This window comes from Nematostella vectensis, chromosome 8 (genome assembly GCF_932526225.1).
Source record: "Nematostella vectensis chromosome 8, jaNemVect1.1, whole genome shotgun sequence".
NCBI classification, from domain to species: domain Eukaryota; kingdom Metazoa; phylum Cnidaria; class Anthozoa; order Actiniaria; family Edwardsiidae; genus Nematostella; species Nematostella vectensis.
Genome location: NC_064041.1, coordinates 14,917,595 through 14,935,137, shown reverse-complemented (window position 1 = coordinate 14,935,137; position 17,543 = coordinate 14,917,595). Strand labels below are relative to the sequence as shown.

Genomic DNA, 17,543 nt, shown 5'->3' with positions numbered 1-17,543 from the left:
TTGTGCTCGTTACTAATACCGGTCAGCGGTCAACCCTAGTTTGTCCACTTGACAGAAACCTGAAGGGAATAATGACCCCAAAGTCTAGTTATTTAGGTCCCACAAAAGGTCTTTCAGTGTCCATTTCTGCATACAATCGTGATGTTCCAGCAATTTAAATTCCATGGTTATGGAAGATCCCCTGAGAAAATCGTACTTCCGGTAAAAGCAAAAATTTTAAAAGCTGGCGCGCAACTAGAGAGGGCTCCCTTACCCTCATGGAAACAGTACACCACCAGCAACTTCCTTAAGGTTCCAGCAAAGCTTTTCATGTTATGTGTTCAACTTTGAAGACTTTTTACCGATCTGGACGAAAACAAAACGTTGTCTTATTACGCTCATAGTATGTGCTGTTAGCGCTTGATGTTACAGGAGAGTACTGGCCTTTACATTGGGTGGGTGGGGTGGTTGCGTTTATGTGCTCCTTGGTCCCTCCCACCTTGACTTCCTTCCTCCCACATAGAGCAAAAGAAACAGGGATGGAGTGTCTATCCACATTCTCCAACTTTGACCTTCCCACCACATAAGCGCAAGAGAAACAGGGATGGAGTGTCTATCCACATTCTTCAACTTTGACCTCCTTCCTACCACATAAGAGCAAGAGAAACAGGGATGGAGTGTCTATCCACATTCTCAAACTTTGACCTTCTTCCTACCACATAAGAGCAAGAGAAACAGGGATGGAGTGTCTATCCACATTCTCCAACTTTGACCTTTTTCCTAGAGTAAGCACGCAGCTGCTTTGTCTCCTATTATCTTTGTTCTACAAAGGAGTTCTTTTGTCTCTATTCTTCTCGCTCTTTGTGTCAAGGTGCGGATATTGTTCATTTGCCCAATCAAATTGCAGCTTGTAAAAGCTGCTTACTGACCCTCTTCCCACCACAAGAGTAAGAAAAACAGGGATGGAGTGTCTATCCACATTCTCACACAATATACTTGGTAAGGATATTGTCATAAATTCACATGTCATATTTTTGTCGTAGAACCTATTATTTCTCAATTACATGGATTATAAATAGCAATCCACTTTTTTACAATTAAAAATACAAACCCTTGTTGTTTACTTCTATTTTTACAGGGAAAATATTACGCTAAAGCTTTATTTTATTTCTTCCTTCAACCTAATGGTACTTTATCAATAAGGGACTGGCCATTTCAGTTCCTAAAAAAATCGAACAAACTAACCTAGGCTAGCAGGCACAGGGAAATTCCAAAAAGCATTGAACCCATATTGCTGCAAGCAAATATTGAGGAGAGAAAATCATTACTTCCCTGTTGACCATCTTGATCCCTAACCATTTTCTGGTTTACACCATGTGAATCATATATCGAACTGTCTGCATATCCAGATTAACACCATGTATTTGTGGATATCAAATGGTCAGCACCTGACAGTATGTACAACAGCAATTCAGTTTACACCATGTGACTTGTTAATATCAAGTGGTTGTTTCCTAACAGTCTGTAAAAAATCATTTCCAGGTTTCCACATTCGTTTTTAGCATTAAGTTTTATTCATCATTGCAGCTCCAGCATGAGTCTCAACTGCTTCCTTCACGCGGTCGTACCAGGGTTTCATGGTAGTATTTGCCATTAAGTCATTATGCATGTCGAGACCTTCTAAACCATGTAGCACACCATACACAGCCTGCAAAACCAGACATAATGACACGTCATATACCAAATCGAGTCACAAGTCACAAGCAGAAAACAGGACAAAAATGACATGTCAGGGGAAAGGGAGTAGTGGTCAGTATATTGAACCAGTAATTTAAACAGCTCCTTACCAGGTCAGCAAGGTTGGGAGAAGCTCCACCCATGAACTTCCTCTTACCAACCGCTTTCATCCATTTTTCCGCTTCCTCATACAAAGACTCTCGTACATCATCCTTTAACCTGTACCTGATGTGAAATATTGCACTGTAAACAACTTTATTCAGTTATCTTAGAGATACTGTAAGTTCCACAATTTTGAAGGAGGTCATTAGTTAATGATATCATGCCTTAAAGGTATGGGTGTGTAGCCAGAGTTTTTATGAGGGGGGTAGAAGATTTTACAATTCATTAACAAGAATCCCTAGTTACAAGTCTAGAATGAACATTTTACAGTAATTACTTAATATGTCTTCATATAATTATTTTTATGAACTGATATACCGTACTCATACTGTATGACTTATAATATACTTTTATTTTTTTTCAGGGTCCGGTATCCATTAAATCGCGTGCTCTGAATGGCTCTCGTGAGGTCCGGTATCCTCTGCTCTGGACCCCGCGATACCGATACCATATCTAGAATCATTGACTTTAAGGAAAATCGGCTTCAAACTCCCTGTGTTTTGACAATTTCCCGCCATAATGATTTTGCAATAAGCGCAACAATTTCAAGTTTGCCGAAAGTTTATTTGGGATAAAAAAGGCAGAAAATTGTCTCTGCATAACCAGCTTAATGTATACACATTCAAGAGAAGTTCTTTAGTGAATATATCTTATCGTCTGTGGAGGATTTAAAGCGAAAGAAGACATTTCTGCAATCAATTTGAGTTGAGAACGACATATCAATTTTGACTAAATTATTTTACAAAATTGTTGGTCAAAACTCAGAGAATGTCTTCTTTGAAGGTTTTGTATTTCTGGGTGATGAAAAGCGTAGTGTGGAAATAAGAAATGTAGTTTATTGATGATCATAAGCAAACAAAATCTTCACAAACATCAACAAAAGGAAGCGAAACCTCGCCTCGTGCAACCATAAGCCCGTAAGGTGAACAAAGTTGGATATCTATTGAGGAAAAAAATAAATATGTTATTTCCCAGCTAAGGGTCAGTCCATATCGTGAAATACCGTGACCTCGGCCTTGAACTCGGCCACGGTATTTCACGAAATGGACCTCAAAGCTGGTAAATAACATATAAAATGAATTATGACTATTGTACCTCGTCTTTAAATGTTTTCCAAGGATGTACATCGTGAAGGCACCAAAATAACGGACAGAGTAGCGTTCCATAGTGCTGAAGTTTCCCACACTTGAGAAGTATTCAAATGCTTGCATGGCTTCTGCTGTTGTGCGGTAGATGTTTGGGGAGAGAGTGTGAACAAATGTCTTATCCACCCACTCACGCCATCTGCGCTCTTCCCTGAAAACAAACGTCATCAATTAAGTGAATTTCACAGTTTGTTGATACAAAGGCTCAATCTAAAAGTGTGAGAGCTCAATCTCTGCTTATGTACGTATAAGTAAGATAAACAGGAAAATAGATTTCAGTGTACAGTAGCTTGCATAAAGCAGACTAGTAGGACTTTGCTGTCCAACTAACTGTATGGTACATGCAGGAAAATGACAAATTGATTTCTGTCTGTTATATGTACATACAGTAGGTGAGTGCATATTTTATGTAAGTCTTAAAGGATTTTTTTATTAGGGGAAAATTAAACAGGATTATTTAAAAGGTCTTCAGACTTAATCCTGGCTATGCCCCTGTCAACCCCCTTGTTTTGTCCTAACCACACCCTGTGCACCCCCCTTTGTGAGTCCTAACCACACCCTGTGCACCCCCCTTGGCGAGTCCTAACCACACCCTGTGCACCCCCCTTTGTTAGTCCTTACCACACCCTGTGCACCCCCCTTGGCGAGTCCTAGCCACATCCTGTGCACCCACTTGGCAAGTTCTAGCCACGACCTGTGCACCCCCCTTTGTTAGTCCTAACCACACCCTGTGCACCCCCCTTGGCAAGTCCTAGCCACACCCTGTGCACCCCCTTGGCAAGTTCTGGCCACACCCTGTGCACCCCCCTTGGCAAGTCCTAACCACACCCTGTGCACCCCCCTTGGCAAGTTCTGGCCACGACCTGTGCACCCTCTTGGTAAGTTCTGGCCACACCCTGTGCACCCCCTTGGCAAGTTCTGGCCACACCCTGTGCACCCCCTTGGCAAGTTCTGGCCACACCCTGTGCACCCCCTTGGCAAGTCCTAGCCACACTCTGTGCACCCCCTTGGCAAGTTCTGGCCACACCCTGTGCACTCCCTTGGCAAGTTCTGGCCACACCCTGTGCACCCTCTTGGCAAGTTCTGGCCACACCCTGTGCACCCCCTTGGCAAGTTCTGGCCACACCCTGTGCACCCCCTTGGCAAGTTCTGGCCACACCCTGTGCACCCCCTTGGCAAGTTCTGGCCACGACCTGTGCACCCCCTTGGCGAGTCCTAGCCACACCCTGTGCACCCCCTTGGCAAGTCCTAGCCACACCCTGTGCACCCCCCTTGGCAAGTTCTGGCCACACCCTGTGCACCCTCTTGGCAAGTTCTGGCCACACCCTGTGCACCCCCTTGGCAAGTTCTAGCCACACCCTGTGCACCCCCCTTGGCAAGTTCTGGCCACACCCTGTGCACCCTCTTGGCAAGTTCTGGCCACACCCTGTGCACCCCTCTTGGCAAGTTCTGGCCACACCCTGTGCACCCTCCTTGGCAAGTTCTGGCCACACCCTGTGCACCCCCCTTGGCAAGTTCTGGCCACACCCTGTGCACCCCCTTAGCAAGTTCTGGCCACACCCTGTGCACCCCCTTGGCAAGTTCTGGCCACACCCTGTGCACCCCCTTGGCAAGTTCTGGCCACACCCTGTGCACCCCCTTGGCAAGTTCTGGCCACACCCTGTGCACCCCCCTTGGCAAGTTCTGGCCACACCCTGTGCACCCTTTTGGCAAGTTCTGGCCACACCCTGTGCACCCCCCTTGGCAAGTTCTGGCCACACCCTGTGCACCCCTCTTGGCAAGTTCTGGCCACACCCTGTGCACCCTTTTGGCAAGTTCTGGCCACACCCTGTGCACCCCCTTAGCAAGTTCTGGCCACACCCTGTGCACCCCCTTAGCAAGTTCTGGCCACGACCTGTGCACCCCTTGGCAAGTTCTGGCCACACCCTGTGCACCCCCCTGGCAATATCTGGCCACTCCCTGTGCACCCCCTTGGCAAGTTCTGGCCACACCCCTTGACCTTACATGAGCTTCTCCTGCAATTTCTTGTCCACTCGGTCCAAGTACATGATTGCATGTCTGTTGGCATACTCCACTTTCTCCTTCCCTTTCTCATCCTTGTACTTCATCTCTGGGTAAAAGGGAAGGATGGTCTCAGGGGACTGACCCGTGACTTGTGATGAATACAGAGTGCTTATGATCACAGAAGAGTCATTTATCTGTATAGTAAGAAAATAATATTGTGATTTAACTATTCAACCACTTGATGACAAAGACAATTTTAGCAGATATCTAATGTAATGTACATTAAATAAAAATAATCTAAAATAAAAAGATTTTGAAAGCTAACCACCCTTCTTGATGCTTTGGTTCTAAATTAAAAGGGTGAAGATAGCATTTGGTTGTGTCAAAGGTATACTATGTTGCTGCTATAGGATTCAAGTCTGACCACAGAACACAGCTTTAAAATGGTAATTGCGGTTGTTTGTGCATTCCCCTGTCCAGCCACTCTTGAAAGATTGGCAGCTTAGCAGACTGGGGGGACCAGCCTTGGAGCCGATGCAAGAACCACCATACAACAGGCACAACACCATACAACATGCACAACACCATACAACAGGCACAACACCATACAACAGGCACAACACCATACAACGGGCACAACACCATACCACGGGCACAACACCATACCACAGGCACAACACCATACAACAGGCACAACACCATACAACAGGCACAACACCATACAACAGGCACAACACCATACCACAGGCACACCACCATACCACAGGCACAACACCATACCACAGGCACAACACCATACAACAGGCACAACACCATACAACAGTCACAACACCATACAACGGGCACAACACCATACCACAGGCACAACACCATACCACAGGCACAACACCATACAACAGGCACAACACCATACAACAGGCACAACACCATACAACAGGCACAACACCATACAACAAGCACAACACCATACAACAGGCACAACACCATACCACAGGCACAACACCATACAACAGGCACAACACCATACCACAGGCACAACACCATACCACAGGCACAACACCATACAACGGGCACAACACCATACAACGGGCACAACACCATACCACAGGCACAACACCATACAACAGGCACAACACCATACAACAGGCACAACACCATACAACGGGCACAACACCATACAACAGGCACAACACCATACAACGGGCACAACACCATACAACAGGCACAACACCATACAACGGGCACAACACCATACAACGGGCACAACACCATACAACAGGCACAACACCATACCACGGGCACAACACCATACAACGGGCACAACACCATACAACAGGCACAACACCATACAACAGGCACAACACCATACAACAGGCACAACAACATACAACAGGCACAACACCATACAACAGGCACAACACCATACAACAGGCACAACACCATACAACAGGCACAACACCATACAACAGGCACAACACCATACAACAGGCACAACACCATACAACGGGCACAACACCATACAACAGGCACAACACCATACAACAGGCACAACACCATACAACAGGCACAACACCATACCACAGGCACAACACCATACAACGGGCACAACACCATACAACATGCACAACACCATACAACGGGCACAACACCATACAACATGCACAACACCATACAACGGGCACAACACCATACAACGGGCACAACACCATACAACAGGCACAACACCATACAACAGGCACAACACCATACCACAGGCACAACACCATACAACGGGCACAACACCATACAACAGGCACAACACCATACAACAGGCACAACACCATACAACAAGCACAACACCATACAACAGGCACAACACCATACAACAGGCACAACACCATACAACAGGCACAACACCATACAACAGGCACAACACCATACAACAGGCACAACACCATACCACAGGCACAACACCATACCACAGGCACAACACCATACAACAGGCACAACACCATACCACAGGCACAACACCATACAACAGGCACAACACCATACAACAGGCTCAACACCATACAACAGGCACAACACCATACAACAGGCACAACACCATACAACAGGCACAACACCATACAACAGTCACAACACCATACAACAAGCACAACACCATACAACAGTCACAACACCATACAACAAGCACAACACCATACAACAGGCACAACACCATACAACAGGCACAACACCATACAACAGGCACAACACCATACAACAGGCACAACACCATACAACAGGCACAACACCATACAACGGGCACATTACCATACAACGGGCACAACACCATACCACAGGCACAACACCATACAACGGGCACATTACCATACAACATGCACAACACCATACAACAGGCACAACACCATACAACAGGCACAACACCATACAACAGGCACAACACCATACAACAGGCACAACACCATACAACAGGCACAACACCATACAACAGGCACAACACCATACAACAGGCACAACACCATACCACAGGCACAACACCATACAACAGGCACAACACCATACAACGGGCACATTACCATACAACATGCACAACACCATACAACAGGCACAACAGAGTGGCGTTGAAACAACTCCCAGCATTTTGAATAGATAAAAAATTCAAATGATATGTCACTCAATAATGATTAGTTGATTTGCAATAACGCATACTCACTTATTCTTGTCACATCAATTTATTGATAATTACCGATAATGATCGATTTTATCAAAATGTTTAAAAGACGTCCCTTGACTCAACTGTTTTTTTATCGATTGCTTGACTTGCTTACAGTAATTTATTAAGTGATATCGATTATCGATCCTAATGATTGAATATGTTGGGAGCAGCCTAGGCAACACACCTGTTTCCCATCCACGATAGCAATAGGCACTTTCCTGTACTCTGTAGAAAACTCGATTTCTTTCCTTGTCAGAGGGTTAACTTCAACTTTAGTGTAATCAATTCCAAAATATTCTAAGTAAGCCCTGACTTTGCAGCAAAAAGGACATGTCTGGTACTGATACAGTGTTATCTTTGGCTGATGCGAGGCTTCGTTGGATGCTGAATTTTCAGATGAATAATTTTCCTGTTCGATCTCGCGAGCAATACGACTCTGGGTCTTCAAGGAATACAAAACTCCAAAACTTATGCCTGCGAGAGCCCCAACACCAAGTAAAACGCTCCGATTTTTAGCTGCATGTGAAAAGGTTGCATTGTTTCTTCTGGTAACGAAGGATAATTCTTTGTAGGGGCATTTGTTAAAGAGGTTTCTGCCTCGAGAGAAACACGATGACATCGGCCTTGTGTAGGCCGCCATATTGGAATTACATAATGATTTTTATCGCGGGCTCAAGAACCACAAGCAACCTCTTTAACTATTTTATTATATTGCGATGAGGGACTAATTAAAATTGACTACTTATTTCCTTTTTTTTCAATGAAGAGGATACTATGATAGGAGATAGATATACGAAAACTAAAAACTATCAAAGTCACCAATTTGTTCTTTATAGAAAAATTAATGCTGGGCTACCTGTGGTGTCCCTTGTTTCTTTGCGGGCACGTGCTCAATGGCGGATGAATTTTGCTCCTAAAATTCATGCAATACTGGAAAGCTATTTCACCACAATTGCGCCATTTAGTTAAAAATAACTTATTTCTTAATAGAGAGTATTTAAGTCTAAAGCGTTCTGCAAAGATCTGGACTAGTACGATGGATTCTTCATCTAGTAATGGCGCCGAAAACACAGCGAAGGATGTTGCACCGGCGAGTGAAGAGGCACCGGCGAAAACTGCCTCTCAGTTGAAAAAAGATGCGAAAAGACAAGCTAAGCTAGATAAATTTAACAAGAAGCAACAGAAAATGACATCTGATAGCAAGGAAAGCAACAATGGGGTGAATATGCGTGATCAAAGGGTGTTAGCAGTATTTCCATTTGGCTGATGTAATGTTATGGTCACGTGTCGTAAAAATACACACTGTAACATGAACATTTTTTTCTGTAATTCCTCTATTTTTCCACTTTTTACTTTTACTTTTAAATCTACAGTTTTTTCAATTTTCCCCATCTCTTTATTTACCCACTTTTAAGATGTAGAGAAAAATGTATACTAATATTGTCCATTTTTTGAATTAATCAATACATTGATGATTGATGCTGATTAAGGGGCTCTGTCAGCTGCCCTTTTTTCATCCTTTCAAAGTACCAAGTGTTCAAGCATCCATTTCCATCGGCGTATTTGGGAAAGCTATTGCAATATATATATTTTTTTTAAATTTGGGAAATTTGTTTATTATGAAATTTCATCATAGAATTGATTTTCCAGTGTAAAACCTACCACAGAGGTGTGGCTGTCAAGGGCTATTTAGGACAAATTTGAAGACTGATAATCAAATTTGCTTAGTGATTATAATTGGTGACTTAATATTGAATAACACTTTTTTGTCCCCTTTTTTAATCAGAAAAAAGAGAAAAAAAAGAAGGAAACAACTAAAAAGGTTTTTGTGTACGATAAAGACACAGCTCCAGGAGAGAAAAAAGGTTAGTGATATACTGGAAACCAATAAGAAATAACTAGGTATCACTAACAAGCAAATGATAATTTCCATAATTTTTAAGCATCCATCTCACTCTTATTAGCTCTGTAAATAGAAGAACCACCTGCTATACCGACTTAAATCTATGCTGCTCAAAACTCAGTAGGGAGAAAGAAAAAGGGAGCTCCTTTTTCCAATTCTGCAATCTGCCTATGGAACAGTCTCCCTATTGGTATAAGGCAAACTGAATGTCCTGCATTGGAACAGTCTCCCTATTGGTATAAGGCAAACTGAATGTCCTGCGCCCTTGGCATTTTCAGAGCAGCCTCTTTTACACCATTTACATTAACAGTTTTTTACTTTCATTTTTTGTTTATATTAGAGACACTAACACTGCACTATTTATGCCTCCACTCATGCGAAGTGTTTTTGAATGATGGTGATGGTAGGGGGAGGGGTGAGGGGAATGGAGGAAATAAAGGTTAGCACCTCCGTCCATAATTTTATTGCCTCAAGTTTTCATTTATTCAAAAAAGGCTTATTCCTTACTCCTTTCCTCAATGGAAGATTAATCTGTATTACTTTTATTAATTTTTTTTTTTTAAATTGGGTTGATCACAAAGTATTTACTTTTTTGGCAAATGTGTGTTTTGTGTGTTAGATGTTTCAGGTAGCATGCCTGATAGTTACAGCCCGACGTATGTTGAAGCGGCATGGTATGCATGGTGGGAGAAACAAAACTTTTTCAAGCCTGAATACCAGGTACCGGTAATGTCAACCCTTCAAGATGTCACCCATGGGTCCATAGAAACCTGGAGAGGGGGGATGTACACTACTAACACGTGTTCTATTCCTAACCCTGTTTTGGTGCATTTAGGGGTGTGTATACGTGTAGGGGTGCATATAGGGGTGCCCCAAGGGTCTGTAACCCATAACTTGTTCAGGACAACAGCCCATATTTATGATCACAGAATGCCAGGGAACCTTGGAAACCTCATGCGAAAAGACTTGATGGCATTCTACAATTGGCAATTCATGTGAACAGAAAATAATAAAATCAGAACCCTGTTTAGGACAGAGGGGCTAGAAACATATACACACTGTTTAGGATAGATAATTTTAAATATAAAATTACTGTATATACCCTGTATAGGACAAGTAAGAAACCCTACCTACTGTACCCTACCAAGCAGCATGTCCAAGCTAAGGAATCTTTCTAATGACAGTGTGTTTTCCATGCAGTGTGGTTTTTAAAGAGTTTTGAAAAATACATTAATAAAAAGGTTGTTGTCAAAACAGTACCATACAGGGATAAGTTACTTTTAAAATGGCTAAAGTTGAAACTCACTATCTGATCTTATTTTTGTAGCATGATAATCTGAAGAAAATTGGCTCAGACAACATGTTTATGATGTGTATCCCTCCTCCAAATGTGACCGGCTCTCTTCATCTTGGTCATGCTTTGACAAATGCTGTGGAGGACTGCCTCACGAGATGGTATTTATGTTTGCAATGTGTAAAATAGTTTTACCGTCTATGTCACCATTAATAGGTTATGTGGTGAATGACTCTCTTAAGGTATAGTAATTCACCCAAGCCTGGTTGCCCAGGTGGATCCTTAATGCAGAGGAAGACCTGTTTATACAGGAAAGGCGGTTTAGCCACCTGTTTCTGTAGGCACTTGTGTTGAGGAAGACCTGGAATCAATCAATCATTTGGTGGATTCTTTGGAACAAGGGTTTATATTGAGGGGATGGTAATTCTCAGAAATAAATGTAAATATTACAATTTCAACAAAATGGAACAAAACATGACAAAACCAACTCACAAGAGAACTATCATAGGGCAGAAATGTGTTATTTCAAGAAAACACTCATATGTAAGAGGGATTTGCCATGTAACACATCACATTTGGTCTGACAGAATGCCCATTAAAACCAAAAGCAAGAGTGCATAGGAAACCAATATTTTCTATTGTTTCTAGGAACCGCCAGTCAGGAAAGATGACATTATGGAACCCAGGTTGTGATCATGCTGGCATCGCCACCCAGGTATTATCATGGACAATCTTGTTGAGATTCAAAACCAACCAGTTACAGTAACTACAGTAGAATTCAAATATTGAATAGCTGGTGTTGTTCGTTGCATGGACTACATATATCTGGAAAAAAGTAGTGCTGTGTACTTACATAAAAATAAATCCTGGATATTATTTGCCATAGACGACTTATAAACTCTGTTATCATGAAACTCAGGAAGACAAAAAAAAAACAATTTAAACTTGTCAAAAAGATTGAGTTATCCAAAATAGAAATGACCAACAAAATTGTTTGTTTGTATAGCAGGGAGTTTGTGTTGTTTTCAAGTTATCAGGGTTTCAATGGATTATCAAGAAAATAATATAAAGCAATGATAAAATTGTTGTGTCGCAGGTTGTAGTTGAGAAAAAACTGATGAGAGAGAGAGGCTTGTCAAGGCATGACCTTGGCAGAGAAAAGTTTGTTGAAGAAATCTGGAAATGGAAAAATGAGTAAGCTTGATCTTGTCTTTTCTAAACAAAACAGTCTAGAGTCTAGTAGGCAGTTGTTGTGTGTCTTTTCTAAACAAAACAGTCTAGAGTCTAGTAGGCAGTTGTTGTGTGTCTTTTCTAACCAAAACAGTCTAGTAGGCAGTTGTTGTGTGTCGTGTCTAAACAAAACAGTCTAGTAGGCAGTTGTTGTGTGTCGTGTCTAAACAAAACAGTCTAGTAGACAGTTGTTGTGTGTCTTTTCTAAACAAAACAGTCTAGTAGGCAGTTGTTGTGTGTCTTTTCTAAACAAAACAGTCTACAGTCTAGTAGGCAGTTGTTGTGTGTCTTTTCTAAACAAAACAGTCTAGTGGGCAGTTGTTGTGTGTCTTTTCTAAACAAAACAGTCTAGTGGGCAGTTGTTGTGTGTCTTTTCTAAACAAAACAGTCTAGTGGGCAGTTGTTGTGTGTCTTTTCTAAACAAAACAGTCTAGTAGGCAGTTGTTGTGTGTCTTTTCTAACCAAAACAGTCTAGTGGGCAGTTGTTGTGTGTCTTTTCTAAACAAAACAGTCTAGTGGGCAGTTGTTGTGTGTCTTTTCTTAACAAAACAGTCTAGTGGGCAGTTGTTGTGTGTCTTTTCTAAACAAAACAGTCTAGTAGGCAGTTGTTGTGTGTCTTTTCTAAACAAAACAGTCTACAGTCTAGTGGGCAGTTGTTGTGTGTCTTTTCTAAACAAAACAGTCTAGTGGGCAGTTGTTGTGTGTCTTTTCTTAACAAAACAGTCTAGTAGGCAGTTGTTGTGTGTCTTTTCTAACCAAAACAGTCTAGTGGGCAGTTGTTGTGTGTCTTTTCTAAACAAAACAGTCTAGTAGGCAGTTGTTGTGTGTCTTTTCTAAACAAAACAGTCTAGTAGGCAGTTGTTGTGTGTCTTTTCTAAACAAAACAGTCTAGTAGACAGTTGTTGTGTGTCTTTTCTAAACAAAACAGTCTAGTAGGCGGTTGTTGTGTGTCTTTTCTTTAACAAAACAGTCTAGTAGGCAGTTGTTGTGTGTCTTTTCTAAACAAAACAGTCTACAGTCTAGTAGACAGTTGTTGTGTGTCTTTTCTTAACAAAACAGTCTAGTAGGCAGTTGTTGTGTGTCTTTTCTTAACAAAACAGTCTACAGTCTAGTAGGCAGTTGTTGTGTGTCTTTTCTAAACAAAACAGTCTACAGTCTAGTAGGCAGTTGTTGTGTGTCTTTTCTAAACAAAACAGTCTAGTAGCCAGTTGTTGTGTGTCTTTTCTAAACAAAACAGTCTACAGTCTAGTAGGCAGTTGTTGTGTGTCTTTTCTAAACAAAACAGTCTACAGTCTAGTAGGCAGTTTTTGTGTGTCTTTTCTAAACAAAACAGTCTACAGTCTAGTAGGCAGTTGTTGTGTGTCTTTTCTAAACAAAACAGTCTACAGTCTAGTAGACAGTTGTTGTGTGTCTTTTCTAAACAAAACAGTCTAGTAGGCGGTTGTTGTGTGTCTTTTCTAAACAAAACAGTCTAGAGTCTAGTAGGCAGTTGTTGTGTGTCTTTTCTAAACAAAACAGTCTACAGTCTAGTAGACAGTTGTTGTGTGTCTTTTCTAAACAAAACAGTCTAGTAGGCGGTTGTTGTGTGTCTTTTCTAAACAAAACAGTCTACAGTCTAGTAGACAGTTGTTGTGTGTCTTTTCTAAACAAAACAGTCTAGTAGGCAGTTGTTGTGTGTCTTTTCTAAACAAAACAGTCTAGTAGGCAGTTGTTGTGTGTCTTTTCTAAACAAAACAGTCTAGTAGGCAGTTGTTGTGTGTCTTTTCTAAACAAAACAGTCTACAGTCTAGTAGACAGTTGTTGTGTGTCTTTTCTAAACAAAACAGTCTAGTAGGCGGTTGTTGTGTGTCTTTTCTAAACAAAGCAGTCTACAGTCTAGTAGACAGTTGTTGTGTGTCTTTTCTAAACAAAACAGTCTAGTAGGCAGTTGTTGTGTGTCTTTTCTAAACAAAACAGTCTAGTAGGCAGTTGTTGTGTGTCTTTTCTAAACAAAACAGTCTAGTAGGCAGTTGTTGTGTGTCTTTTCTAAACAAAACAGTCTAGTAGGCAGTTGTTGTGTGTCTTTTCTTAACAAAACAGTCTAGTGGGCAGTTGTTGTGTGTCTTTTCTAAACAAAACAGTCTAGTAGGCAGTTGTTGTGTGTCTTTTCTAAACAAAACAGTCTACAGTCTAGTGGGCAGTTGTTGTGTGTCTTTTCTAAACAAAACAGTCTACAGTCTAGTAGGCAGTTTTTGTGTGTCTTTTCTAAACAAAACAGTCTACAGTCTAGTAGGCAGTTGTTGTGTGTCTTTTCTAAACAAAACAGTCTAGTAGGCAGTTGTTGTGTGTCTTTTCTAAACAAAACAGTCTACAGTCTAGTAGGCAGTTGTTGTGTGTCTTTTCTAAACAAAACAGTCTAGTAGGCAGTTGTTGTGTGTCTTTTCTAAACAAAACAGTCTACAGTCTAGTAGGCAGTTGTTGTGTGTCTTTTCTAAACAAAACAGTCTAGTAGGCAGTTGTTGTGTGTCTTTTCTAAACAAAACAGTCTACAGTCTAGTAGGCAATTGTTGTGTGTCTTTTCTAAACAAAACAGTCTACAGTCTAGTAGACAGTTGTTGTGTGTCTTTTCTTTAACAAAACAGTCTAGTAGGCAGTTTTTGTGTGTCTTTTCTAAACAAAACAGTCTACAGTCTAGTAGGCAGTTGTTGTGTGTCTTTTCTAAACAAAGCAGTCTAGTAGACAGTTGTTGTGTGTTTTTTCTAAACAAAACAGTCTAGTAGGCAGTTGTTGTGTGTCTTTTCTAAACAAAACAGTCTAGAGTCTAGTAGGCAGTTGTTGTGTGTCTTTTCTAAACAAAACAGTCTACAGTCTAGTAGGCAGTTGTTGTGTGTCTTTTCTAAACAAAACAGTCTACAGTCTAGTAGGCAGTTGTTGTGTGTCTTTTCTAAACAAAACAGTCTAGTAGGCAGTTGTTGTGTGTCTTTTCTAAACAAAACAGTCTACAGTCTAGTAGGCAGTTGTTGTGTGTCTTTTCTAAACAAAACAGTCTAGTAGGCGGTTGTTGTGTGTCTTTTCTAAACAAAACAGTCTAGTAGGCAGTTGTTGTGTGTCTTTTCTAAACAAAACAGTCTAGAGTCTAGTAGACAGTTGTTGTGTGTCTTTTCTAAACAAAACAGTCTAGTAGGCAGTTGTTGTGTGTCTTTTCTAAACAAAACAGTCTACAGTCTAGTAGGCAGTTGTTGTGTGTCTTTTCTAAACAAAACAGTCTACAGTCTAGTAGGCAGTTGTTGTGTGTCTTTTCTAAACAAAACAGTCTAGTAGGCAGTTGTTGTGTGTCTTTTCTAAACAAAACAGTCTAGTAGGCGGTTGTTGTGTGTCTTTTCTAAACAAAACAGTCTAGTAGGCGGTTGTTGTGTGTCTTTTCTAAACAAAACAGTCTAGTAGGCAGTTGTTGTGTGTCTTTTCTAAACAAAACAGTCTAGTAGGCAGTTGTTGTGTGTCTTTTCTAAACAAAACAGTCTAGTAGGCAGTTGTTGTGTGTCTTTTCTAAACAAAACAGTCTACAGTCTAGTAGGCAGTTGTTGTGTGTCTTTTCTAAACAAAACAGTCTAGTAGGCAGTTGTTGTGTGTCTTTTCTAAACAAAACAGTCTACAGTCTAGTAGGCAGTTGTTGTGTGTCTTTTCTAAACAAAACAGTCTACAGTCTAGTAGACAGTTGTTGTGTGTCTTTTCTTTAACAAAACAGTCTAGTAGGCAGTTGTTGTGTGTCTTTTCTAAACAAAACAGTCTAGTAGGCAGTTGTTGTGTGTCTTTTCTTAACAAAACAGTCTAGTAGACAGTTGTTGTGTTTCTTTTCTAAACAAAACAGTCTAGTAGGCAGTTGTTGTGTGTCTTTTCTAAACAAAACAGTCTAGTAGGCAGTTGTTGTGTGTCTTTTCTTAACAAAACAGTCTAGTAGGCAGTTGTTGTGTGTCTTTTCTAAACAAAACAGTCTAGTAGGCAGTTGTTGTGTGTCTTTTCTAAACAAAACAGTCTACAGTCTAGTAGGCAGTTGTTGTGTGTCTTTTCTAAACAAAACAGTCTACAGTCTAGTAGACAGTTGTTGTGTGTCTTTTCTAAACAAAACAGTCTAGTAGGCAGTTGTTGTGTGTCTTTTCTAAACAAAGCAGTCTAGTAGGCAGTTGTTGTGTGTCTTTTTTTGGTGGATTATTGTAGATAGATCAGGAAGTGGACAGTTCTAACGAACATACCTTTTTATGATATGATAATCCATTTATTAACCCTATTGCAGGTTAAACCTGAATAACAGGGCAATCAGCACAATGAGCACACAATAAATAATTACATAAATACTACTGGTAACAATTCGTACAGAAATTGTTCATCCTATCAGTGTGCCCTGTAATTGGGTCTGCTCCAGACGGCAGGCCATAGCCATGGGTACTGGCTACTGGGACAGGAATAATATAAAAAATATATAATTTATCTGACCTTGACACTCTTGTCTTGTCTTCTACAAAAATCTGTACTGTTTTTCACCTGCATTTCTTCTTCATATTCCCAGAACAAGGTGTTTTAAGTAGCTGTTTGTTAAAAAAAATGTATCAGGAGAAGAAGTGTTAGTACGTTTTGTGAGAAAAAAAAAGATATCAAGGCATAAGTGCATACCATGGGTGTTGAGTAACTTGATTGGTTACATTGCTTTAGTTACATTACGTTGCGTTACATTTCCTGTTATCTGTAGGAAGGGAGATACTATCTATAACCAGCAGAAAAGAATGGGCATCTCGGTTGATTGGGAAAGAGCTTGCTTCACTATGGATCCTGTGAGTAAAATAGCGGTTTTGCAATTGACACAATCATCTCTGAAAATTAAAACTAATGAAAGGATGGGGTAAAAGTGTCCGTTTCCTATGTTGGAAAGGTATGACAGGATACTTACAAAGTGCATGGTACTCAGAAATATTATCAGTTGGATAAGTATCTCGGATCCTTTGTTGTAGAAACTTTGCACTGCCGTAACAGAAGCATTTGTGCGCCTGCACGAAGAAGGACTCATCTACAGAAGCAAGCGGCTAGTGAATTGGTCATGTACTCTCAACTCAGCTATTTCAGATATTGAGGTTTGTTACAGGATGCTTGCACATCATTTACCCAAAGAATAATAACAGTCAAAGCTATGTCCGTGCGCGCTAGCGCTCGCCGCTCGCCCCTTCGCGAAATGCGAGTTTCTTCACCATGTGGCAAATTCTATTACTAAATACGTTCGCCACGGTGGCGAATGCTCGTTACATATACTCGTGAATTTTGAATCACGGTCTTTCACCTCGAAATTATATTTCTAATACGTCAAGATAACGTACTGATGAAAAACGCAAATCGGAAAAACACCAAAGAATGAACTCTCTC

At 41.0% G+C, this 17,543-nt stretch overlaps 2 protein-coding genes across 3 annotated transcripts in view; one reads left to right on the top strand and one right to left on the bottom strand.

Annotated features, from left to right (window-relative positions):
- Nucleotides 1-1,010: 1,010 nt before the first annotated feature.
- Nucleotides 1,011-8,378, bottom strand: LOC5509381 (prostaglandin E synthase 2). Of its 2 annotated transcripts, XM_048730953.1 has the most exons (5): nucleotides 7,913-8,378; nucleotides 5,028-5,221; nucleotides 2,974-3,174; nucleotides 1,827-1,941; nucleotides 1,011-1,687 (listed from the first exon to the last, which is right to left on the bottom strand). In XM_048730953.1, the coding sequence occupies exons 1-5, from the start codon at nucleotides 8,366-8,368 to the stop codon at nucleotides 1,544-1,546; spliced, it is 1,110 nt and encodes a 369-aa protein (XP_048586910.1). In that variant the 5' UTR covers nucleotides 8,369-8,378; the 3' UTR covers nucleotides 1,011-1,543. The 2 variants fall into 2 exon arrangements, with proteins under 2 accessions (XP_048586910.1, XP_048586911.1); XM_048730954.1 differs by lacking the exons at nucleotides 1,011-1,687; nucleotides 1,827-1,941 and adding an exon at nucleotides 2,241-2,818.
- A 189-nt stretch (nucleotides 8,379-8,567) lies between these two features.
- The window catches only part of LOC5510516 (valine--tRNA ligase), a 53,198-nt gene continuing 44,222 nt past the window's right edge, over nucleotides 8,568-17,543 (top strand). Inside the window, exons 1-8 of the mRNA XM_032379648.2 lie at nucleotides 8,568-8,947; nucleotides 9,515-9,593; nucleotides 10,251-10,351; nucleotides 10,959-11,086; nucleotides 11,574-11,640; nucleotides 12,022-12,119; nucleotides 16,879-16,960; nucleotides 17,138-17,257. Coding sequence (XP_032235539.1) covers nucleotides 8,651-8,947; nucleotides 9,515-9,593; nucleotides 10,251-10,351; nucleotides 10,959-11,086; nucleotides 11,574-11,640; nucleotides 12,022-12,119; nucleotides 16,879-16,960; nucleotides 17,138-17,257 — 972 coding nt within the window. The 5' untranslated portion in view covers nucleotides 8,568-8,650. The remainder of the gene's footprint in view (nucleotides 8,948-9,514; nucleotides 9,594-10,250; nucleotides 10,352-10,958; nucleotides 11,087-11,573; nucleotides 11,641-12,021; nucleotides 12,120-16,878; nucleotides 16,961-17,137; nucleotides 17,258-17,543) is intronic.

Bases quoted from the DNA above. Each gene is read 5' to 3' on its own strand.
- LOC5509381 (XM_048730953.1), bottom strand. From the start codon at position 8,368: ATGGCGGCCTACACAAGGCCGATGTCATCGTGTTTCTCTCGAGGCAGA. The intron at 5,222-7,912 runs GTGTGTTGCCTA...CTTACTATACAG, and splicing joins CTATCGTGGATGGGAAACAG to ATAAATGACTCTTCTGTGAT. The intron at 1,942-2,973 runs GTACAATAGTCA...ATTTCACATCAG, and splicing joins GGAAAACATTTAAAGACGAG to GTACAGGTTAAAGGATGATG.